At 37.9% G+C, this 23,787-nt stretch overlaps 1 protein-coding gene across 4 annotated transcripts in view; it reads left to right on the top strand.

The window, feature by feature from the left end:
• Positions 1-23,787, top strand: part of RPS6KA5 (ribosomal protein S6 kinase A5) — an 80,715-nt gene that overhangs the window by 26,121 nt on the left and 30,807 nt on the right. For 3 of the 4 annotated variants that reach the window (XM_074585506.1, XM_074585508.1, XM_074585507.1), the window contains 3 exons: positions 1,690-1,805; positions 2,609-2,716; positions 23,117-23,200. In XM_074585506.1, coding sequence (XP_074441607.1) covers positions 1,690-1,805; positions 2,609-2,716; positions 23,117-23,200 — 308 coding nt within the window. Of the gene's footprint in view, positions 1-1,689; positions 1,806-2,608; positions 2,717-22,301; positions 22,419-23,116; positions 23,201-23,787 lie in introns of those variants that run through there. The other variant, XM_074585509.1, reaches the window with a different exon arrangement.

The raw sequence follows: 23,787 nt of genomic DNA, 5'->3' as shown, positions 1-23,787 counted from the left end.
CCCGGCTGAACTCAGTGTATGAGCAACATGTCATTTCAGTTTCAAGAGTTTTTAGAATTGGAGCCTCAGTGCACTATTTAATACAAGTCTTTGTGCCGTCGGATTACATAGCTGTATGAATTTAGTCTGGATCAAGTGCAGACATGCAGCAGCATTTCTGCCAAATTTCCAAAATATGGAGTTTGGAGTTGATTCTAGTTTTTAGGTTGACTTTAACCTCTGATTGAAAGAACAAAGTGTTGTATCTGTGTGAGTACCAGTTCTACACAAAGCTTGTCACATGAGGTTAACCTACTAATAATTTAAAAAAAAAAAAATCTGAACTGTCAGATGGAGTTTATATTGAAGTAAGAGAATTCCGCCCCCCCCGCCGCCACATTATGTCAGTGGTGCAGTTGATCTAACACCAAGAATTTGAAGGCTGGTTGTTTCATTGGGCTGTGGTTAGGGTTATAAGCTGAATAAAATTAGGTTTATTCTGCCACTGCTGTGGCAGCTTTGGTTTGTATCTGTCATAGTCCTTAGAACAGTGCCTGGGAGTTCAGTTCTTATCTTGTACTAACTTAGCAGTTCTGATTAGAAATATTTTAAAAATTTTTTTCTGTTATCTTTGTTTTCTTCATGATTAAAATGCGGAAGGTTTTTTTGGAAGAAGGAAGCAATTGTAAAATACGGGTTACTTATGCTTTATTATAATTTTTTCATATACTTACTGATCTAGGTAAATAGCCTTCCTCACATTGTTTGATTACACTAATGTTCCTTCCAAAACAGAGAACTGGAGAACTAAAAAAAATGAGAGACATCAGAACATCTATAACTTGTATATATGCTTCTCCTTCAAAGTATTAACTTATAATAGGATTGGACCTTTTTAATGGATTTATGTGCTATACCAACGAATCTATAAAAACCATATTCAAGAAAATGTTGAGTAAGATGTGGGGAATGTTCCCTGTCCTGTATATGTAGACCTCAAATACAATATGGGAACTGTGGGCTTGCAAATTAATGGCTTTAATGTACACCGCTAGCATAAACAGCTCTATCTCTAAAATGTTTGTGTTGCAGTGGAGCTCTGTTGTAATAATTACTTTCCCCCCCTCTCTGACTGTGGGAAAACCCTTGTGTCATAGCCTGCAAAGACTGAAAGGGTGGTTTCCATGAGGGAATGTATGTGGAAGTAATCTCCTCCAGTAAGTTTTGCCATCAGAGTTCCCCTTGCAAAGGGTAAAACTTTCAATTGCTCGTAGTTGATTATTTCACCTAATACCTGTTTTTTGACATGTCTTTCTTGAGGTCAGTCTGCCTTGTTGCTCTTAAGTATTTCATAAGAATGTACAAGTATTCTGTTTGTAGATATCATTTGTACTCCTTTCTTTTCATATTTCTAAATGACTAAAAGACTGACTCTGCAAAAAATATTCATCTTTATAATTTATGGATATTTGAGGCTTATTTTATGGTTTTACTGCTTATTTAAAAGTTGGTTATGTTATTCTGTCAGTTCTCTAAGAATGGAATTGAGTATTGTACAACATGATGAAATATTACTGAATTAAATGAAGACAGACCATCTGATCCCAGAACATCTTATTAAATAACTTAAAAAGTACCTATTAATATTCTAAAGAGAAAAATCAAGTTGTCAGAAAGTGAAAACATAAGGTTTTTTGTTCTACTTTTTAGACTATATAAATGGAGGAGAATTGTTTACTCACCTTTCACACAGAGAGAGATTCTCAGAAAATGAGGTGCAAATTTATATTGGGGAAATCGTTCTGGCACTTGAACACCTCCACAAGGTAAAGTAACTTTATCCTAGTGCTGATTTTGTGGAACTACAACTATATTCTTTTTACATCATATGACGTCAGTAAGGAGAACTATTTTTTTTAGATTATTTTAAATTCAAAGTAACTTTATCTAGCAATGAGACATTAGTTGTATAATTAGAAATACTTCCCAATGAAGTGTCTGTTCACGTGCACCGGATTAAGGCTACAAGTTTTTGTCTGCAGTGTGGAGAGTGTTGTTGACAAGCGATTGTTAATTTTTAGCAGTCTTTATGAAATGGTGTATTTCAGTAAAACTAATTTGTAGTCAACATAAACTGTGTTTGGGTTGCACTGTTTTTCAGCTGTCCTTGTTTTGATACAATTAAACAGCAGAGTTTGAAAATTTTGGCACAACTGTAGAAGTGAAAAGTGTTATGGTTTTCCGAGGTAGTAGGTAGATTTGTAGATGATTACAAAGCATGCCTATATGGTCTAGAACATGTTACAGAAGCATCCACTTTCATTCTTAATGAAAGCTGAACTGAGTTTTGCACTAACAGCAAGTATTCGTCACTTTTAGATTCAAAGGATATAGTATGTCCTTTAAATTTTAAGACATTAGTGCATAGTGTAATTTCTGAGAATTAAGTTGCTCTAAGTTATTTCTTCAAAGGCATTTTAAAGTTCTCCATTTTGAGGTGCAACTTTGAGGTGTCAGGTTACTTTAATAATGGAAATTTTGCTAGCTTCGTATTTAAATGCATTCAATAATGTCACGTTGATGTGGTTACACTGATTTGGAAATACTTTTTCTTACATTCTGTTTGCAGTTGGGGATTATATATCGGGATATAAAACTTGAGAATATTCTCCTCGATTCTGATGGCCATGTGGTGCTGACAGACTTTGGTCTGAGTAAGGAGTTTCTTACTGATGAGGTGAGTATTTGAATCTCCAGTAAGCGTGGGCAGAATCCAGCAAGATCACAAAGTCAGATTCTGTCTCACTGAAATCGTAAACACATTTGAGAGGGGAGAAAAACTGCTTTCTAGACTCTTGATGGAACAAAATCTAGTAGTCTGCTTTACTGGATTTTGATTTTTTTAGTTCATTGGTCTTTGGCCTGCCAGTGTTGTCAGACATTTTTGTCTCTTCTAGTTTTTCCTGAAATGCCTCTGTGCTCCCTCCTGCTGCCCTGTATGTGAAAAAGGAGAGATCCATATAAGTCTGAAAAGCCACTTACATTATCATTTTCAGATGCCTTTTTAAAAATGCTTGACTGTGCTAATACTTTGCAGTGACTAGGCAAATGGTATGCTATGACTCTTCTCTATGCTAATAGTAATTAATGTATTATTATCTTGTCTCTTTCGCATGTCTTTTGTGTCACTTTTGATAAGCTTAATTGCAAGCTTTTAGGATAAAAGCTTATCTCTTATTTAATATGTGCATAGTACCTAACATAGTGATCTCTGACTGTTGACGTTAGTTGTTAATTATTTGTAAGGTACAGTTGTATCTCCAAATATGTTTTTTAGATTTCAGAGAGTCAAAATTGCACAGGACTTTACTTCAGAGAGAATTTTAAAATGGCTATTTTTTTGGCTTTTGCTTTAGGTATCAGAGGCTGAAATCTAGGACTGCAGAACTAAAAGTCTTTGTTAGAAGCAGCAAAGGGGTGTTCTAAAAATAGATAACTGGTAGTTTCCTCTACAATATTTGCATTTCAAGTGGAGTCTGGTAGGATTTGGGAGGTACCATTTTAAGAGATATGAAATATTACTTTCTGAAACAGGGAAATAGTACAGATAATGTCAGTAAATTCATCTTAAATTATAGCGTGAAACCAAGAGGAGGTTCAACCGGCATGACAAGGGATTAGCAGCAGATTGCTAGACCCGTGCAAGAGAGGAAGTACAGAGAGATGCATTTTTCAGCAGGAAAAAGTCATAGTAAAAGGTGTGGCTTAAGGAGTGTAAAACCTGCTTACAGTTGTGAGAGAAGCTGTGCTGGGCACAAGAGACAAAGTAAAGTACGTGGAATGGTGGTATTGTAATGATGGGAGAGAAAAGGAGCGGTCCTCCAGCCTTTGACCAAAGTTGAACGAAGCCAAAATCTTCCCTGTGATACAAATGTTGTAGTGACTCAGGCTCTTGTTTAAGTCTCAAAACAGATGGTTTAGGAAATATAGTTATTTCTCATCTGTGCTCACCTTCAGGACATCATTTTCAAGAAGTGCAAGGAAAGGGGAGGACTTAGACAGGCATCTCTGATGCTTATCTGCTTTTCTCACCCTCTGAGTTGGATTCCTCTGTCTGCAGTCATTTAGCAAAGCAGTCTTGCTGCTTTTGTTGCTTGGTCATCATCTATTGTTGGTTCCTCTGACTCTAATCCATTCTGTTTTCGGTACATACCTCAGAAATCTCCTCATTTATCCATGGTTTTTTCCTCATATTCTCCTTCAGATTTTGTATTTGTCTTCCCTGTCAAAAACGTTCAACATTTGTAGTGTTTCTTTTAAGGAAAAAAGTAATCGCAATTGTATTGTTTGCTTTCAAAATCTTAAGAAATTGTCTGCACTTGACTACAGTCTCTATGTGTGCCATTGTAGTTCAGCTACTGAACTTAAACATGATTAGAACGACCCATTTACACACAGAAACTAACATTTCATATTTTATTTTCTGTAGACAATTCAGCTACTATTAGAACACTTACAGTTCACATTACAAAAGGTACTTAACTTACACTTCCAAACCAATGTACTTACAAGAGGTAAAATTTGCCCGTATAACTGCATAGCTTTATAGCTGTTTTCGTACTCATTGGCTAGCACTTTTAAATAAAATTGCACAACTGCATAAATCAGATAAAAGTAGCATTTGCAATTTAATAAGAGCAGTGCGCTTTCCTTTCTCCCCCTTTCTTCAGGCTTCTTCCCTGGCCCACTCTGCTTCTTGCAAGAACTTTGCCATTAAAAAAGTGTACTTCTGCAAGTGGAATTTATTCTAGTAATCCCCCTATTTGGATTGTATTTTCTGAAACAAGATATTATATTTAGGTTATTAAGAATGTATAAAAATTATCAGCAATTACAACCGTCTACTATGTCTAGAGTTCTTATTAGAAAGAATTCTTTACCATGCATTTACGAATTTTGGATAGTCTTGTAGTTAGGGATACATCCTAGGAAACATCATAGTTCAATGTTTTCATTATTCATGCTTTAATATGATGGTTGTTAAAGATTTCCAAGTACCTGAGCAAGTATAGAATACAACAGAAGTAGTTTTGTAATAAAAAGAATGTACTATTTCTTGGTTATAAGAACTATTGTGGATTAATTGACTGTTCAACAATGAAGAGATGGGAAGCTGCTTTTCCTAAGCACTGTTTGAGTGAAAGAAAGCAAATGCATGTGACTTCTAGGAAAACAGAAACCTATTGACTTCTGCCATGCAGCTGCTGAAGCATGAGTGTGAAGAGTGCGTTGTCAAGTATCCTCTTTGTTTTACAATTATTATGTGAAAATGCTTATAACATGCAAGAATTACAAATCCAAGCTGAAAGTAGTGCGGTTTTAAGAGCTCTAAAGCTTTTTACAGTACTGTTTTGTTAAAAACGGAAATTTGTCTTGTACAAGTGAAATGGCAGTCTGTTTTTGCCTTTGTTTTATCTTTAAAATGAAGTCTGTAAACTTGTATTTGCATGCAAAAAGAAGAAATAACCTGACTGGAATAAAGTAGTTGAATAAAAATGAATTTCCACATAGGATGAGTCAATATCACAAGGTATTTAGGTATGAAATGACTTCTCATATTCAGATTTTATTTAATATCTCATGGAGACCTATAGTTTGACTAGCCTAACCATAGAATGGCTTTAGGTAAGAGATTGAGATTGAAATTAATAGTATCTTTTTAGTATTAAGTTTTATGGCATTTGCATTATTAGCCCTGTGATGAAGTTGAGGCTAGTCTTTCTGATGTTTAACTCTCGACTGAATTGCAAAGAAAATTGGGGTAAAAAAGACGCTTTTTAGCCTTATGCTTTCATGCATCTCATTTATGTTCCTAACTGAGATATAGAATATATTTGCATGTGACATTAATATAAATTATTATTGATAGGACTGACAGACTTTGTATTGAAACTTCTGCAACACAGTTTTGTTCGTTTCATAAGTGCAATCGCTTTGGTGTGGAGTCTTGCATTTCATTTACCTTTTAAAAACCAAAACATATAAGTTGGTGGGGCTTTTTTTGCCATCTTATTTCTCGTGTAGTACCTCTGTCTTCTGGATTTGTGGTTTAGGCATATTCTTACCTTTTTATCTAATTACTAGCTCTACTTCTGTGCTGGAATTGTTTTGCTTTAGTTCATGTCAGTTTAACCTAGTCATCAGGTCTGGTCTTCATTTTAATGTTTATTGTTAAAATGCTACTTCATTTTTTTTAATCTTTCTTCTCCCCACTCACATTTCCTTTAGTTCTATAACTAAACTAAAAATCATACTTTAGTATATACGGAGATCTTTACATCTTAGAAAAAAAATATCTGAACACATTCATTGAATTACTGTAGTAGTAATTTATTCTATTGGACCATGCATAACAATTAACACTTTTCTTTTTAATTAAACCCATAAAGTACACTTTCTTCCAGAGCATAGTGAAATGCTCAATTCTTCTGCATTGGTATGCATCTTCTCCATTAGTTTGCTTGTTTTGAAGTTTTTGTGTTTGCTTAATGAAGTTTAAAAAAAATTATGTAGTGAATACTGAACGTTGTCAGTCTTCAAACAATGTATCTGAGAGCGTACAAATGCCTTAGTAATAAATAATATAAGAGTAGATATTCCGTATGAGGGATGATTGAATTGTTATCTGAGTCAGTTGGATGGATATCTGTGTAATTCTGTCTGCAGAATGAATAGTTCAGATACATTATTGTTTTCCCATCTGAAAATCTCTTGATCAGAGTTGCAAATTTAGTTATAACTGTCAGATGTTTTTCACTGTTGAATTGTTGTTTGTTTTTGTTTGTTAGCTGGTTGAGCGAACATTTTGTTCTGGAAAGAAAATTACTATGTTATTTTAAAAGATTTTAAAGGAAATTTCATTAAAGGAAAAATGATTAAAAGGTGGTTAGTTCACTATGGATTTTGAGGTTTGTACACATTCTTAGAGCAGTTTAAAGGTAGTCCAGAACAGAGGGAAGTGACTACAATTTGACTCTTGTTTAACACTGTATGGACTGTCATCTCACTTGAGTGAGCTGGTAGATTAGCTACGCACTTAACTTTGAAAGATGCTTTGTAGCTGTTCAATTAATGTAATAATGTCTGATTGTGGAAATTTGATAGTGCATCCTGTGAACACTGAGTATTCTCTAACGAAGATGACTGATGATAGTCCGTTCTGCGGATGACTGTTACTATGTCTGGTTGTGTTTTAGTTAAGCATTTGTAAAGTAATGTAGACATAGCACATTTGTAAGGAGTAGATTTACATTTCTGCAAAGAGGGAAAAGTAAGAAAGATTAAACTGGATAGTGAAGTTAGTCCACAGAAGTTAACATTGATTGTATATCTGTCTGGACAATTAATCGTTATTTCCCTTATTTTGGAAAAGGAAATGGAAGAATGGCAAACCCTTTTTGCTTTAATTGTTGTACTTCTGTTGGTGTGTTAAGTGTCCTGAAATTGAATATTGAGAACATACTAAACACTCTTAAGGCACATAACTGAATTGGACTCATTTAATTGCAAAACCAGGTCATTGGTGATCAGATGACTGCTTGTGCCTTAACCCAAGAGGTATCCCTTTTTCGATACTTATCACAAAGATGATTGTGCTTTCTCAGCATGGAACAGTAATGCAGAAGCTGGAGCACAAAATACATTCTGTGCAGATTTTGATGCCAAAAATCTCAACATGCCATTAAGAATTTTTGCAAGACAGATCATGATTTCTTATGGTGTCTGTTGTAAGGGTACTGTTTTCTTATTGTAATATACCACTTATAAATCACATTTTGGGGAGAAATACTGATCTGTGTGTTAAATAGCCTGGTATCTTCTATTGGATCTTAGAGTAATATGTTTATAGTCAACTCTAGAAAATTCTATTTCTGTTTTCCAAGGGGAAGAAAGTAACTTTTTGAGGGCAAATGCTGCCGTCCTCATTGATCTTTTTTTCTCATAGGTGTTTTCTTTTTTTTTTTTTTTTTTTACCTCTTGGATTACTGCAAATACCTAACTTCAGTGAAACTTGGGCAACCACATGTGAAAAGCTTACACAACCAGAGTGTCATGGCCATATGAAAATGAAGTTAGAACCAAATGGATTGCATTTGAGCAAAACTGTCTGCTCCTACTCCTCTACCTCTTACATCTGGTGCTCTCTGATACTATAAATGTTTATTTGGCATCTCCTATGCATTTTTTTATTTACATTCTCTTTTTTAAAAATAAATTTTTGCAGGCTTGCAGTGGCATCTAGTAGAATTCTTCCCAGAATCAGTACTCTCTTATACCTTATAATTTTCCCTCTCTCTGAAGAAAGGGGATTTTTTCAGTTTTTGCTTTGTATACCATTCTTCTCTCTTTTGGTAGTTACCTCTCTTATCTCAAAAGATGATGCTTTAGAAAACAAGTCTGCCAAAAATCGGAACTTTGAGAAAAACCTAGTACGAAATGTTCATCCGGGATGACGGTGTACATACTTGCATTCCTCCCACACAATAATGTGCTGTTTCTGAATTTTTTTGCCTGCAGAACTGAGACTTTTGTTGTCTTTTCTCTTAGTTATTTGCTTTACAAATCCATCATCAGGAACTGGTTTAAAGGATTCCTTGCAGAATTGCAATTGCATTGCACTGCAAAACCAAACATAGCCACTTGTATAAAATTGTGAAAAGGGTTTCTTGAACCTCCACTCAACACTAGATGAGGGCTTAGTCTTGCATTGAGTTATGTTTTGGGCCACAGCTGTAGAGGCCACAAGTTTCTTGGCTGGCATGCAGTATCAGGTTTAGCTGTTCTTGCTCTGCTTTTTAAGTGCCTGTTCTCATGGTAGCTGCTGGCAGGCAAATCTCATTCTTTCTTGAAAAATTCAGTAGCCTGATTCCGTGTCTTTTTTGGAAGCAGAAGTCATTAGTGTGTCTGTCTCTGGGATGAGGTATAGTAACCAACATGGTATTTTGACTTAACTAGCTGCTTCAAGTAGGAACAGCCACCAGGACAGGTTTTTTAATTCATTTCAGATGACCTTATAAATTTTCTTTTTTTTATTAATTCTTCTGAGATGACATTTCAAACTAGTGGACCCCTTGATCTGCCATATTGCAACCATTCTTGGTCTAGTCTAAACCTTTACTTTCAAACTATGCTCTTCATTATGACTTTCTTGAATGCAGCAGAGCAGTCCTAACTAGTGTACTACGCAGCATTTTTCCTGTCTTTGTTCTTCCTCCTATGTCTCCTACAGAGGTCATAGTTTTGGTCCTGAATAGAAGTTACAGCTACAGAAGCAACAGTCTGCAGCTGAGAGATCTTTGGGTGAAGCTTTGGGTCTACACCAGAGAGATCCTTCTGATGTGGGCAGCTGCCTTACCCAGTGTTATGTCTGGGTATTATGACCAAAAAGGCTCACAAAAGAATGAAAAATATTTAAAAAAAAAAAAAGTGAGAAAAAAGAAGAAACCGGTTAGTCTGGCATGTACTTTTTTGGAATAGATTTTTTGTTTTTCATTTTACATCTACATCACATCTTTGAATCATGAGAGGGGCTTTTCGATCAATTTTCATATGCCCTCCTAAATTGAGACAGATCTTATTTCTGTGGAAACAGGTTTTTTCTTGGTGCATTTTTATTTTTGAGGTAAATATCAGTAAAGTGACTTTTGGATAGGATGACCTCTAAGGTTCACTGAAGGTACAAGGCCTGTTTCTACATGGAATTTAGTCTTTTCGTTCTTTACTTGTGATTTTCCTGAAATGCAAAAACCTTTCAACAGGTCAGCTGGTTAGTAACACCTCTGCTATGTGGCCTCTACAGCATTGCAAGTAAATTTCCATTTATGACAGCAATCTTTTGATTTATCCTATGATCTTGGTTTTCTCATTAAACTTACCAAGAGAACTCTTGTGGCTTACTTAGTCGATGACATGGCATCATAGAATATCAGGTTGGAAGGGACCTCAAGGATCATCTGGTCCAACCTTTTTTGGCAAAAGCACAGTCTAGAGAAGATGGCCCAGCACCCTGTCCAGCTGAATCTTAAAAGTGTCCAATGATGGGGAATCCACCACTTCCCTGGGGAGATTATTCCAATGGCTGACTGTTCCCATTGTGAAATATTTTCCTCTTGCGTCCAATCAGAATCTCCCCAGGAGTAACTTGTACCCATTACCCCTGGTCTTTTCCATGGGACTCCATGTAAAAAGGGAGTCTCCATCTTGTTTGTAGCTACCCTTTAAATACTGGAACATGGTGATAAGGTCTCCCCTAAGCCTTCTTTTCTCAAGGCTGAACAAACCCCATTCTCTCAGCCTTTCCTCATGTGGCAGGCTTCCCAGTCCTTTGTTCTTCTTTGTGGCCCTTCTCTGGACCTTTTCCAGCCTGACCATATCTTTTTTTGCATAGCAGGGACCAAAACTGAGCACAGTATTCAGGTGTGGCCTGAAAAGTGCTGAGTAGAGTGGGATAACGACTCCTTTATCTCTGCTGGTGATGCCCTTGTTGACGCAAGCCAGCATCCTGTTGACTTTCTTTGCAGTAGCATCACGCTGTTCACTCATCTTGAGCTTATTGTCCACCAGGATCCCCAGGTCCCTTTCCACAGAGCTGGTTCCCAGCCAGGTAGATCCCAGCCTGTGCTGCATTCCTGTGTTATGGTTTCCCACGTGCAAGACCTTGTCCTTGTTGAACTTCATAAGGTTCTTGATAGGGTGGAAGAGTGGACTAACCAGGTCTTTCTGCAGGGTGGCTCTCCCTTCCGAAGTGTTAACTTCCCCACTCAGTTTGGTGTCATCAAGGTACACTTGATCCCATCATCCAGATCACTTATGAAGATATTAATCAGCATTGGGCCCAGTATTGATCCCTGGGGGACCCCACTTGTGACAGGTTATGAGTTTGAAAAGGAGCTATTTATTGTCACCCGCTGGGTGCAGCCTGTCAGCCAGTTCCACACCCACTGCACAGACCCCTTGTTTAGACCAGAAGGCATCAGTTTCTCCAGGAGGGGGCTGTGGGAAACCGTATCAAAAGCCTTAGAGAAATCCAGGTAGACAATGGCCACCACTTGCCCCACATCAACTGAGCAGATTACTTTGTCATAGGTGATCAGGTTTGTCAAACACAATTTGCCCTTGATGAGTCTGTGCTGGCTTTTCCCAATCATGTGCTTTGACTTGTGATAGCTCCCAGGAGGATTTGGGAAAACTATCAGTTTGCTGATAGCTGATGTATGAGATACCCTGGGTGATACTGTAAAACTCTTCAACTGCTTGAGTTCTTCAGTCTTATAATCTGTTTCTAGAAGAACTGTGGTTCTTGACTAGTTAGTCAGGGAAGAACAGGATGGGGAGGCTGCTCCCAGCATTAGTGAGAGCTGGGAGCTAAGGGTGACAGCAAGGCAGGTATGGATCAGTATGCTCACTGATCAGTGACAGAATCCCACGGTTGCCAAACAAGAAGATCAGAGCAAGTCTAGTGGCAGTAAGACAGGCTCAGACAAAAGTCCAGTAGTTATTAGACAAGCCTGTTTTGAGGAGGGAGGCTTGAGGTCAAGCCAGGATTTGAAGCTGGTGGATCAGGATCAGTGAGGCACATAGCCAAGTACAGGCATACCTATAGTGTAGCTGACACAAGGGTCAAGAATGAGAGCCTGAACTTCAGCTCCCAGCTGAAGGTGGAGGAGGCCCCTGATAAGGTTCCATACAGGTTACTCAGCTGCATTCTGTCAGTGTTGGTATTGAGCACAGATGAGCGAGACCTTCTGTGGAATTGTAACATGCAGGTTTCACTTGGGATGACTTGTTCATCACTGGGTGAAGTGTCACGGTCCTAGCCAGGTATCAGTTACAAGAATTTCTGCAGAGTGAAAGAGTGTTGGGACTTCTGCATGTTCAATTTAAACTGGTGCCGGGAACCCTTTAACACTCTAAAACAAAGTTAGATACTTGGTATCTTTTGGGACAGCCTTGCTCTTCAAGCTTTTTTTTTTTTTTTACTGAAGTCTTCATGAGAGCATATTAGGGATATTAGTTGCCATTGTTGAACCTTCAAAACGGAGTGATACGATCTATTGTATGTCTTTTCTTTGACGCAACTGACTTTTCTTCTGCTAGACTTGTAGCTGATGCAAAAGAAAGAGCAGACTTCGCCACACAAAGTTAAGACCACGTGAGAAGCGTATGAAAAGTCATAGAAATGTTTCTTTGTTTCCTATTTAGCATTTGTATTAAGCACTACTAAAGAAATAGAACTTTTCTTAGGTACAGTTAGTATATTGATAATCATACCACACAAGGAAACAGTCATTTGAGGAACTTGACAAGTGGTTCTGGATTTATCCAATATAACCTTGTAGTCTGTGACGGCAGCCAGCACAATGCACAGGAATCTTTCTGCAGATACCAGAAATATTTGGCAAGGCCAAATCTTCTTGAAGAATCTGCTGTATTAAGTCCCCTTTCTTAGTTTTGTAAAGACTTGTGAAGCATTCTCTATAGCTGAAGGTTTTCATACATAGGGGAAATGTTCCTTGGCACAGTTGAAATATGCTATGCTCCCATCCCATTGAATCATAGAATTGTAGCATATCCTGAGTTGGAATGGGCCCACAAGGATCACGGACTCCAACTCCTGACTCCATACAAGGCCACCTAAAAGTTAAACCATATAGCTAAGGCCACTTTCTCGAATACTGACAGGCTTGGGGCCATGACCACTTCCATGAGGAGCTTGTTCTAGTGCTTGGCCGCGCTCTCAGTGAAGAATTTTTTTTCCTGATATCCAATATGAACTTCCCCTCAAGCAGCTTTAAGCCATTTCCTTGCTTCCTGACACCAGAGGGAAGAGATCAGCACCTTCCTTGCTGCTCCCCATCAGGAGAACATGTAGACAGCAACAAGGTTACCCCTCCATCTCCTCTGCTCTTAGCTGAACAAACCTAGTTTCCTCATCTGCTCTTCAAAAATCATTCCCTCTAGTCCTTTCACCATCTTTGTTTCCTTCCTTTGGACACATTCTAATATTTTTATATCTATCATATAGTGGAGCCTAAGACTGCACGCAGTGTTCAAGGTGAGGCTGCACCAATGATGTGTATAGTGGGACAAGCTATAATGTGCTTAATGCACCCAGGATATTGTTGGTCCCTTTTTTCAAACTGGGCACACTGATAACTCATACTGAGCTTACCATCAACTGAAACCCTCACATCCCTTTTTGTAGGGCTGTACTCCAGCTTCTTGTCCCCCAGTCTCTCCATTGATCTCTCACTGCAGGAGAGGTTAACTGCCTCTGGTTTCCTTTGTTAGAGATGGGTTGATGTGCCTAGGAAATGTTAATGACTTCGAAGGACAAAGGTTCTCTCTGTGTGTTTCTCCTCCTTGTAGTTTGTGGTATCCAGCAAGCAATCGTATTGGCTGAACTTGAGAGCCAAAAGCACAGCATCTCTGTGGATCTTATTTACTCTAAAACATAAGTTGGAAATGCACTGTCTTGTGCAAGAACTACAGTACTGTGGTGTTAAAGAAATTTTAACATCTGCCATTCATTTCTGTTCCATGTGATCCCTTCCCCAATGTGAGCCTTATCCCTGTGCAAAGACATCTTTTTTTTGGCATATTTATCTCCCACGAAATTACCAAATGCCATGCATCTGGTAATATAAGATGACTTACCCTCCATCACAGAAGAAAACTTGAATTGTAAATACTCACAAATAACAATCAAGATTACAGATTTTCGTGTGCTAGAATGTTTATTTGCTAAATAGAATTCAGAGCAAGGTATATTGATCATAATTTTACCTGTACCAAAAGGTTGATTTGAAAATTTAAACCTTTGGAGACTGGCTTTCGTTTTGTCATCTATATTACACGCAGACTGCTTCCAATTTATTGTAGGTGAGAGGCATTTTCATGGAAGAGTGGTGGATTTTACTTGCAGCCCTGAGTATTTTATAGAAGTTGGAAATGTAATAGTAGTTCACATGATTTACATGGTGTGCACATTCACATGAGGTATACCTGTTAAGTGATTATTTAAAGAGAAGTCCTAAGATATGCAGAGTTTTAGCTAAAGTGTGTTTTTAATGAGTTTGATTTTTCATCTGTATGCCTGATCTGAAAGTTGATATGGAGAATTTACTACCCATGCAATAAGGAGGAATTGTCCTTGACCTTAAGTAGAAAGACCATATCTGTATTGGATTAGAAACCTTGTTTGAACTTGCTAAGCAATTTCAGAGTACCTCTAACAACAGTTAAGCATTACTTTTGTCTTGCTAGGTTGTAACATTTTGAAACCTTCATAATGATGAGGTCAGATTAATTGAGTACAGCAATTTAATTTGCTAGCTAACAAGTATGGACAAGCATAGGAATCTCCTAAGGCTGTTGCTGAAATCTGTGGAAGAACCCTGCCAAAACATGCATGGTAATTCTATTATTTCTCCATAAGAAAAACGTGACAAGAACCACTAAATCGTTCTTGTCTGGACAGGAGAATTTTTCAGCGGACTTGGGGAAAGTCAGTCCTGAGAGCAGTGCTGAATGCCTTCAGCGACCTTCTGTCTGGCTACCTGGTTCCCTTCTGTTCCTTTGCACCCTCTCCCTCTGCGTCACTACATGCTGCTCAGTCGCAGAGTTGTTTCTGACAGATTAGATACGTGCTATCACAGACTGTGGCTCTTGACTCTCCAGCACTAGAGGCTGTCTTTGTCTTCTTTGGCCCAACAGCACTTAGTGTTTTTAGGTTTTGGTTTTGCTGTCATTTTTAAATATTGAATACACTATAGGAGTAATTCTTAAGCTATTAGATTATGTTCCTAGAATATTTTGTATGAATACAGAATGCAAAGAAATTAAAGGCCAAGCCAATTTAATAGCTGAGAAGTGCCCTTTCCCTAATACTGTGTAGTTTCCATTTCTTGAAATTCTTACACTAGAAGTTATGTACTCTAGGGTTTAACCAAGCCTTTTGACCATATCCTACTGTCACTTCTATTAGAGAGTACATACACTATTAAAGAATATTTAAAGGAGAGTAGCTTTGGTTTTATTTATTTTATTTTTTTAAAGCTGCAGAATACATTTAAGAAGTCAAATTTTATGGTTCAAGGAATATTTAGAATGTGTCATATCTGATGTTCAGGGTAGTAGTCCAGCTCAGTTAAGAACAAAGTATTTGTGTATTAAGTAGTTGGAGAACAGAAGCAGCCTGTTCCATTTCAAAGGTGACCTTTCATGTAGTTGGAGAAGTGGGTCCTAATTGTGAATGCTGCAAAGAATGGCTTCACTGAATACTTGGCTAATTCTCTGGCTAAAATATGTTTGCACAAAGACTGTTGTAACTAAAGTAAGCCATAGGATTGTAGGACCCAAGTGTCTGAGCAGTGGCACATATTGTCTGAATGCAACTCGTCAAGTTGAAGAAGTACTTTAAAGGCCATATATGGGCCATATAAACATTAAATAATACATCTTCAAATGGTAGAATGACTGTCTTAAGACACTTGAGTGCTCTCCATATCTACATTCACAGTTTGGAGATAAAAATCACAAATGCTCAAGTTCTGAAGCATTTTCCCAAAGCAGTATTTGTATGGCAAATAGGTGTCTCCTTAGGCTTGGTGCACATGTATAAAAGAGTGTACTTGGAATATGCTTGTTGTGGTTTAAGCCAGCGGGCAGCTAAACACCACACAGCCACTTGATCACTGCCCCTCCAGCGGGTCAGGTAAGAGAAGTGGAAGAGTGAGAAAACTTGTGGGTTCAGATGAAGACAGTTTAATAACTAAAGCAAAAACCGCACACGCAAACAAAGCGAAATAAGGAATTTGTTCACCAGTTCCCATGGGCAGGCAGGTGTTCAGCCATCTCCAGGAAAGCAGGGCTCTATCATGCATAACGGTTACTTGGGAAGACAAACGCCACCATTCTGAACATCCCTTCTCATTTTTTTCCTCCCCAGCTTCATATGCTGAGCATATAGTATAGAATATCCCTTTGGTCAGTTGGGGTCAGCTGTCCCAGCTGTGTCACCTCCCAGTTTCTTGTGTACTCCCCAGTATACTTGCTGGTGGGGTGTTGTGAGAAGCAGAAAAGGCCTTGCCTCTGTGTAAGCACTGCTCAGCAATAACAAAAACATCCCTGTATTGTGAACACTGTTTTGAGCACCAATCCAAACCAGCCCCATAGTAGCTACTTTAAAGAAAATTAACTCAGCCAAAGCCATGACATTCTCCTCCCCTTATTCAGTAACATTTGCGTCATATTCAGGTCTCACGCTATCCAATACATCCTCATTAACCACCGCCCCTCTTCCCATCCTTTGATAAATACATGGATATCATTCCCTTAGTCTAACTAAAACACCCCTGTATTATCAACGGTTTTCAGCACAAATCCAAAATGCAGCCCCATAATAGCTCCTATGAAGAAAATTAACAGTATCCCAGCCAAAACTAGCACAATGCCTCATTATTCTGAGCCAGATACTCTAGATAGAGCATCTGTTTTTTCTTTGCAGGTGTGGGGGGTTTTTTTGTGTTGTTTTACCTATGTTAGTATTCTGCTAGCTAGCTTTATCTCAACCCCCCCTTTTCGTTCACACAGTGTTCACACTTCTGTAGTCTTCTTTCATGTTTTTGGGTGCTTTGCTTTGATGTGCTTTTGTTTTGTTCCACAGGCCTCTGAAACAAAATCTTGTGGATTCTTAAGACTTCCTTTGATCTTTTTCTTTGTTCGTGTTTTTGCTCCCATTTTTTCCAATGGTCAAATGGCATGCTCCAGTTTGCTCAGTCTGTCTTTTGTACAAACAGCTAATTTGGCAACAAATGGGTGCGTTTGTGCTTAATGTTTGTAGAGATTGTATGTTTCTCTTGATGTAATTACCCATAGTAGTCGCTTGATGTAGTTACCTGTGGAAGTCTAAACAGAAATCTTATTTTCTTCAGTACTCAGCGGCAAAATACTGATGACACTATTGACTCAGGAGGTACTCAACACATCATCCCTTGCCTGCTTGAGTCTTGAACCTTTCAATGTGGGTCATCTTTTGCTCTGGGGCTGCTTTGGAGCTCCAAAAGCTGTTTTCTGTACTTTCCTTCAAGATGACTTGGATGCCCTGTCTGCCATGCTATAAGTAAGCATGACAGTCACAAGATGCGCTTTCCAATTATGCAGATCTCGGTTTCCAGAGGGTATGGTTAATATGTTTTTTTTTTTGAGTCCCTTGACTAATGATGTTCTCTGCTTTTTGAAGGAGTTGTAAAACTGTGGAATAGTCCCCTGCGATCTTGTCCTCTGCTCTAAGAATACTTTTTTTCTTTGTGAATACTAGTTTACATTCAGACAGTTCTCTAGATACGTCCTCCTAGCTGAAGATGTCTTCAGCCAAGTATTTAAATGACAGTTTGTTTCTTGGATGTGGATCTTTGGGTGCATATGATAAAATAATGTAGGCCTTCATCCTTCAGGTGTTGGGAAACACCCGTCCTGAATCTGTTGTTTGTATTTCTTTGCCCAGTTCCCATGCCCTTTTGGATGTGTTAGGACATTGAAACAGACGTTTTCAGTGCATCTGGTCTGTGTGAGTTTTTTGTGGCCCTGGAAACTAACACCATCCTTCCAGCACATTCTGTTCTTAAATCAGACATTGTGGAGTGGCCCTTTGTCCAAACAGTTGGCTGCCAAAAGGCAGTTTGGCCCAGTAGAGATGGGTCTTTCAGGACCATATTGTGTGTATGTGATTGCTTGGCTCTCCTGAAGTCTCATTTAATTCCTGTGGTTCACACTGAAATTACACTTCTTGTCCCATGTACCCTGTTATGACCTGTTGAACAGTTACGAGGCTTAATAAGTGAGCTACCGTTGCATATGTTGCTAAACTGAACTTGTATTGCTGTAGACTAGGACATGTACTCTCGAGGGCATATCCTTGTATTAGAGTAGCGACCGTTTCTCTGTCAGTCAGGCGTTTCCTGTAGATGTGGTGAGTTTCATTAGTCTCTGCAGAGAAATGGAGTTTTTTCCTTTTGCTTTGTTTATGCTGTTAATGTACTTTTTTTACGTGATGAGGGATCTCATTAGAGAACTCTGAAGGTATAAGTCCTCTCTGTCTTTGAGGAGAGGAGTTTACACATGCGCTTTCTACAACTTCAGGTAGTTTCAAATGCCTGCCCGGCATTGGTTATAAAGCAGGGCCAAGTGACACCACAAGATCATCAAGTGCATGATGATGCAAGACCTCCATCCTTCTGTCAGCACTTTGGATTGAATTCTGGAGCTAGGGTTTTTTCACCTCTGGAAATGATGTAATTGTGGTCAACCTGCCAGGGTCAGTGAACTTAATAGTCTTAGCAAAGAAGCTGCTGTTCTGAGTTTTTTTTTCCTTCGGTGAAGTGTCAGTCTTCCAGGACAAATGCCAATCCACATTACACCTCTCCATCTTGGACAGTCACAAAATTCTAATTGTCCTAAAGCTGCTTGGTGTATATGTGCTGTCAGCATTTCCTGGTTGGAAGACAAATTATGCCCTTTCTTTTTTGATGAAGGAGAACAAAGATGGGATGCTAAAATAGATAATATGGAGAGAAGGCTGCAGGGATCATATAGACATGGTACTGGAAGTGCATTAGCAAGTTAAAGCAGTTATGTTTCACTAGGATCAGTCAGAATGATTGCAAAAGAGGGCAGTGCACTATCTTTTTTTATATTGCTGTAAGTGGAGTGGGACAAGTTAAAGTTCTACGCTATGTGTAGTGCTAAAGTATTTATTAGAAACAGTCTGGTAATACATGTAGGCACATCCACAGTGTCAGTGTGTAGCTCATCTTGAAGATTAAGTGTTAAGGGCACGTAACGGTTTTCTAATTTAACAGAGGGATGGTTTAACAAAGTGAACAGCCTCGCTGTCCAGGTGAACCTGTCCATGTTCACTGATCAAGAACTCAAAATTCTCTTTGTATCAGCAGTTTCATGAAAAGTTGTTGCACAGTTAAGTAGTTAACCAGTTTGAAGTAGCCACTTTGTGTACCTAAACCTAAAAACTATGCTATTGCATAAACATTCAGGAATGATGTTGAACTTGGTAAAGAAAAAAACAGAAATCAAAACCAGCTGTTGTGTGCTGGAAGACTGAAGACTATCTCCAAATTATCTGTAAACATGGAAGCACTGCTGATTGGGAACAAACATAATGATACTCTTGCAAAGACAAGGACAACATTGTGATATTGAGTTATTAAAGATGGGTTAGCCGCATTTCCGTTTCTTTCCATTAGTGTCTGTTTGCTTCCTGTTCTGCAACTCAGAAGAGGGAACCAAAATGTTTAAGGCATGCATGCCAAGTGAGGGAACAAAATGAGCATTCTGCATTATGCAAAAAATTCTTAAGCTTGAATATTTGTAAGATGTGCATGTTCAGTGAGAATTTACCTGTAGGTAATCCAAGTTCAGTTCTTGTGTAGCAACTTCCTTTCTTGTTTTACATTTCATAACACGGAATTATTAATCATGTGTTAATTGGATTCTGGAGTTTGGATTCATGTTATAAAGTTGATTGAAATGTAGATTTGGGGGGAGAGGCAAAATACAACATGGGGTTTGGTTGTGTTTTTTGAAATTTTTGGGGGGACTGCATACTTGATTTGTGAGTGAAATGTGATTTCACAAATGAGTGGTGGAGTACAACTTCCAGTGACTTTTTGTCACGAAATCACAGAATGGTTGAGGTTGAAAGGGACCTCTGGAGGTCATCTGGTCCAACCACCTTCACTCAAGCATAGTCACCTAGAGCCAACTGCCCACTACCATGTCCAGAAGCCTTTTGAATATCTCCAAGGAGGGAGACTCCACCACCTCCATGGGTGGCCTGTGCCAGTGGTCAGTCACCCTCACAGTAAAAAAGTGTTTCCTGATGTTCAGAGGCAACCTCCTGTGTTTCAATTCATACTGATTGCCTCTGGTCCCATCACTGGGCACTGCTGAAAAGAATTTGGCTCCCTCTTCTTTGAACCCTCCCTTCAGGCATTTATATACATTGATGAGATCCCCCTAAGCCTTCCCTTCTCCAGGTGGAACAGTCCCAGCTCTGTCAGCCTTTCTTCATTTACTCCAGTCCCTTAAGCATCCTTGTGGCCCTGTGCTGTTAATCAACTTTGTGGCCCTTTGCTGGACTATCTCCAGTATGTCCATGTCTCTCTTGTATTGGGGACCCCAGAACGAGACAAAAAAGGAAACTGTTATCAGAGGTAACGTTCTTTGAAAATGGTTTTAAACCCACATGTAATGCATAATAATAAAGACTATTAGTGACTCCCTATAAGAGGCATATTTAATATTGACAAATTTACATAAGTGCTCCTAGTGAAACGTAATACCATAAAAACTGTGTTCTGGAAGTAACAGCTAGATGTAGTTGGTGGGACTTGTAATTTCAATAAACCACAACATAAACAGAGGTGTCTAACAAAGAAGTATCCGGACTTTGTGACTTCAACTCCCTGAAGGTAGGTCTTGCCACGACATCTTATGAAGGCAAATCTGTGTCAATTTTCAGTCGAGTCAGAATGCTTTGCTTTCAGACAGTTGGTTTTATTCATGTTCTGGGGAGTGCTGTGGTCCTCTGAGTTTTTATGTGTGGTTAAGTAAGAAACTATGAATAGTTGATATCAGAGTGTTTTTTCTTAATGGTCACCCTGTAGCAGTTGTAAACTGGTTCCAACAGGCCGTCTGGAATATGATGCTAGTATATGTAATGGCAAATCAGTGTTGATTGATTATGAAGAAAATGCTCAGTGTGTCCATTTTTTTCCCCCTACCTAATGCTGAGTTCCAATTTACTAGATTTCTTGCTAAGAACTCTGCTTGTGATAATCATCTGCTTTGTTCTTCTTGGCTCTCTTCAGCCTTGAATTTCAGCAGTAGACCACTTCTAAACTGAAAAGGAAGCAAGAGCTAAAGGATACAAGTACTTATCTATGTGGATGAGAAGTTGAGGATTCTATAAACCTTTTTATAAACATATCCCAGAGTGTTTTCAGTTTATAAATGCCTGTTTGTGACTTACAGTATGAGTTTTTCGTACTGAAATTTAATTATAAGAATGATACAATACCAATTTTTTAAACTTCCAAAATTATTTTGGGGGTTTTAAACACTGAATTTTGTAAGGGACAAAATATACCTCAGCCATGAATTTAGGAAAGATATAAAATTAATTTTCTAATACTGTTTCAGAAAGTCCACCTTTCATGTTAAAAGCTAAAATGATTGTAAAAGGCAAAAAGTAAATATAATTGAAAATCAGAACTACCAATTATGTTTATTAAGGATTGTGATTGTTCCTCAAAAAAGCTACTACTAATATTTGTGCATGTTTTGAAATGTTTTTTGTGGGCCTTCTCACCAGCAAAAGGTACCTGAGATCATAAGGGTTCTGCTGTACCACTGTATACTTTCCTCTGCAACTCCCCAGTCTATTTCTTGTCACTGGAGTATCTTTTAGCCCAGCTTTATTACACAATGTGGAGACAAAAAAGACATAATTTTGTAGATGATTTGCTGAACTTGCGGCTAACTAAATAATAGTTTTCACCTATTTCTTTTGATATATTAGCATTATAAATTGCTTTCGTAAATCTCAACTTGGCTGCATTATCTTTATTCTTTGGAGAGGTAGCAAATGAAGAACAGTTTCGTTTTGTATTTTTCACTCCCGTTCCTTTTCCTTCTTCCCCTTCTTCCCCCTCCCTCCTTCTCAGCTGAAGGAAAAAGGAACAGAGGGATACGTGGATAGCTTATGCCAGGATGGAGGGCTAGGAATTTCTGAATTTTTTTTTGTTTTTCCTTTTTATCACAATATTTTTCTTTTAGAAAACACGTACTGGAAAAGATAATCAAAGAGGAACAATAGTTGTGTCAAAAGAAAGTGGAACCATGAAAAGCTTATTATTTTATGGTTTTTGTCTCAGAAGTTAGTATTTCAAGTTAATATTTGAACAACATGAGGCTTATAACTATTTTGTACTCAGAATTTTACCCCCCAAAACCAGTCACAGTATATGTATTTAAATACAGTTTAATAATATGCTGTTCGACTGTTTTTATGCCTCAGGGCAGCACTGAGCACTGTTTCTACTTCTAGAAGCTTCCTCTCATTAGTGTAGTACATTCTCTTATATAGCACCTGTTTTAAATTCCAAAGCTGAATCTTCAAATGTAAAACCTGACTTTTGAAATATTTGCTTTTTTGAACACTCTTCTTTAAAGGACCTATCAGGATCTCTCCCCAAAATGCTAGAAGCTTGAAGGATAAGGGAGGAACAATCTTGCATGGCCCAAACACATGTGCTTTCGTCATTAGCAAGGTACAGCATGACCTCATGTTGACCTCAAAGGTAAATCGCTAACAGGGAACAAATATACATGCCTGTGAAAGCAGCTTAGTTTTGAACATAATCAAGACAATAACTTCAGTGTGTAGAATAAAATTAAATTTACAACTCTGTCTGCCTTTCTCTTTCTCTCTTTTGTCTCTCTCCAAGTCTCTTCTTGAGAGAATGTTGTGTTTTCTATCTATGTGTGTGTTGCGAAAGAAAATTACTTTTCTAGAGGTCATAGTAAATTCCTAAATATGGGGAACCCGAAGGATCTTGTATCCAATTTAGTCAAATTGTACATCTTACAATGAAATGCTCTTTGTAATGGAAAGGTTTCATTTGTTGTCTAGAGTATTGATATTGCAGCCTTCAGAACGTGTGTCTGTATTACCTTGGGGAATCTTGAGTAGTTCTGAAATGTATAGATTGTTTAAAGTTATGGGAAAGTTCTAAAAATATCAATATGTTAATATTTGTGTGTCTATCTTAGACTGCCACACAAACCTATAACTTTTTATTTTTTCATAGAAGCCTGTAAATATTCTGTAGCATTATGTGATACATCTCTACGTATGATGGAATATGATTTAGCTAGCAGTTCTGAGCTATTTGGAGAAGAATGCTGCCAGCATCTTGGAACTGTTAGCCATATCTGTCCCATGTGATTTGTATAATATAGTTGTTTGACATGAATTTTATTTTCTTTTTTTTACTAGAATGAGAGAGCATATTCCTTCTGTGGAACAATAGAATACATGGCTCCAGATATTGTAAGAGGAGGAGACACGGGACATGATAAGGTATGTTCTATCTAAGTTTATCACTGAAAAGAAATTAATTCTTTAGGCAACACTGTTGTTCAGCTTGAGGGGTTTTTGTAAAACATGATAGTGTCTTATTTAAACATGCCTTATTTCAGGTTGTCCTAAAATAGATTATTGCCAATATTTAAAAATATCAATATGATGTATTTTCGGTTTACAATCTTAAGTAAAAGGCATACTTATAAAGGTATTGAGGCTTATTTGTGTTGTATTGAAAATTTGTTCTAAATGTGCAGTGGGACAAAAAAACTTAGCTGACACTTACTTCCTTTTGATTAACAAACTATTTAGTTCAAAGTGAAAAAATTACTGTTCTGTGGCTAATTGTGATATATTTTTTTTGAATTGTAGATCAGCGAAATCTATTGCCTTTCTTGAAGTCTGGAGTGGGTTATTAATATTATAATAACATTAACAGTGGGGTATTAATATTATAAATGTTATCAGATTGTAAAAATTAATTCTGTTTAGCTTGAGGCTCAAGTTTTATTACAAATTCAATTGTCAGTAATTGATGGGAAAGATCAAGACAAACTTAATTCACATATGATATTTGAAACAAA

This window comes from Larus michahellis, chromosome 4 (assembly GCF_964199755.1).
Source record: "Larus michahellis chromosome 4, bLarMic1.1, whole genome shotgun sequence".
NCBI classification, from domain to species: Eukaryota; Metazoa; Chordata; class Aves; order Charadriiformes; family Laridae; genus Larus; species Larus michahellis.
This window is presented reverse-complemented; position numbering and strand designations above follow the sequence as displayed.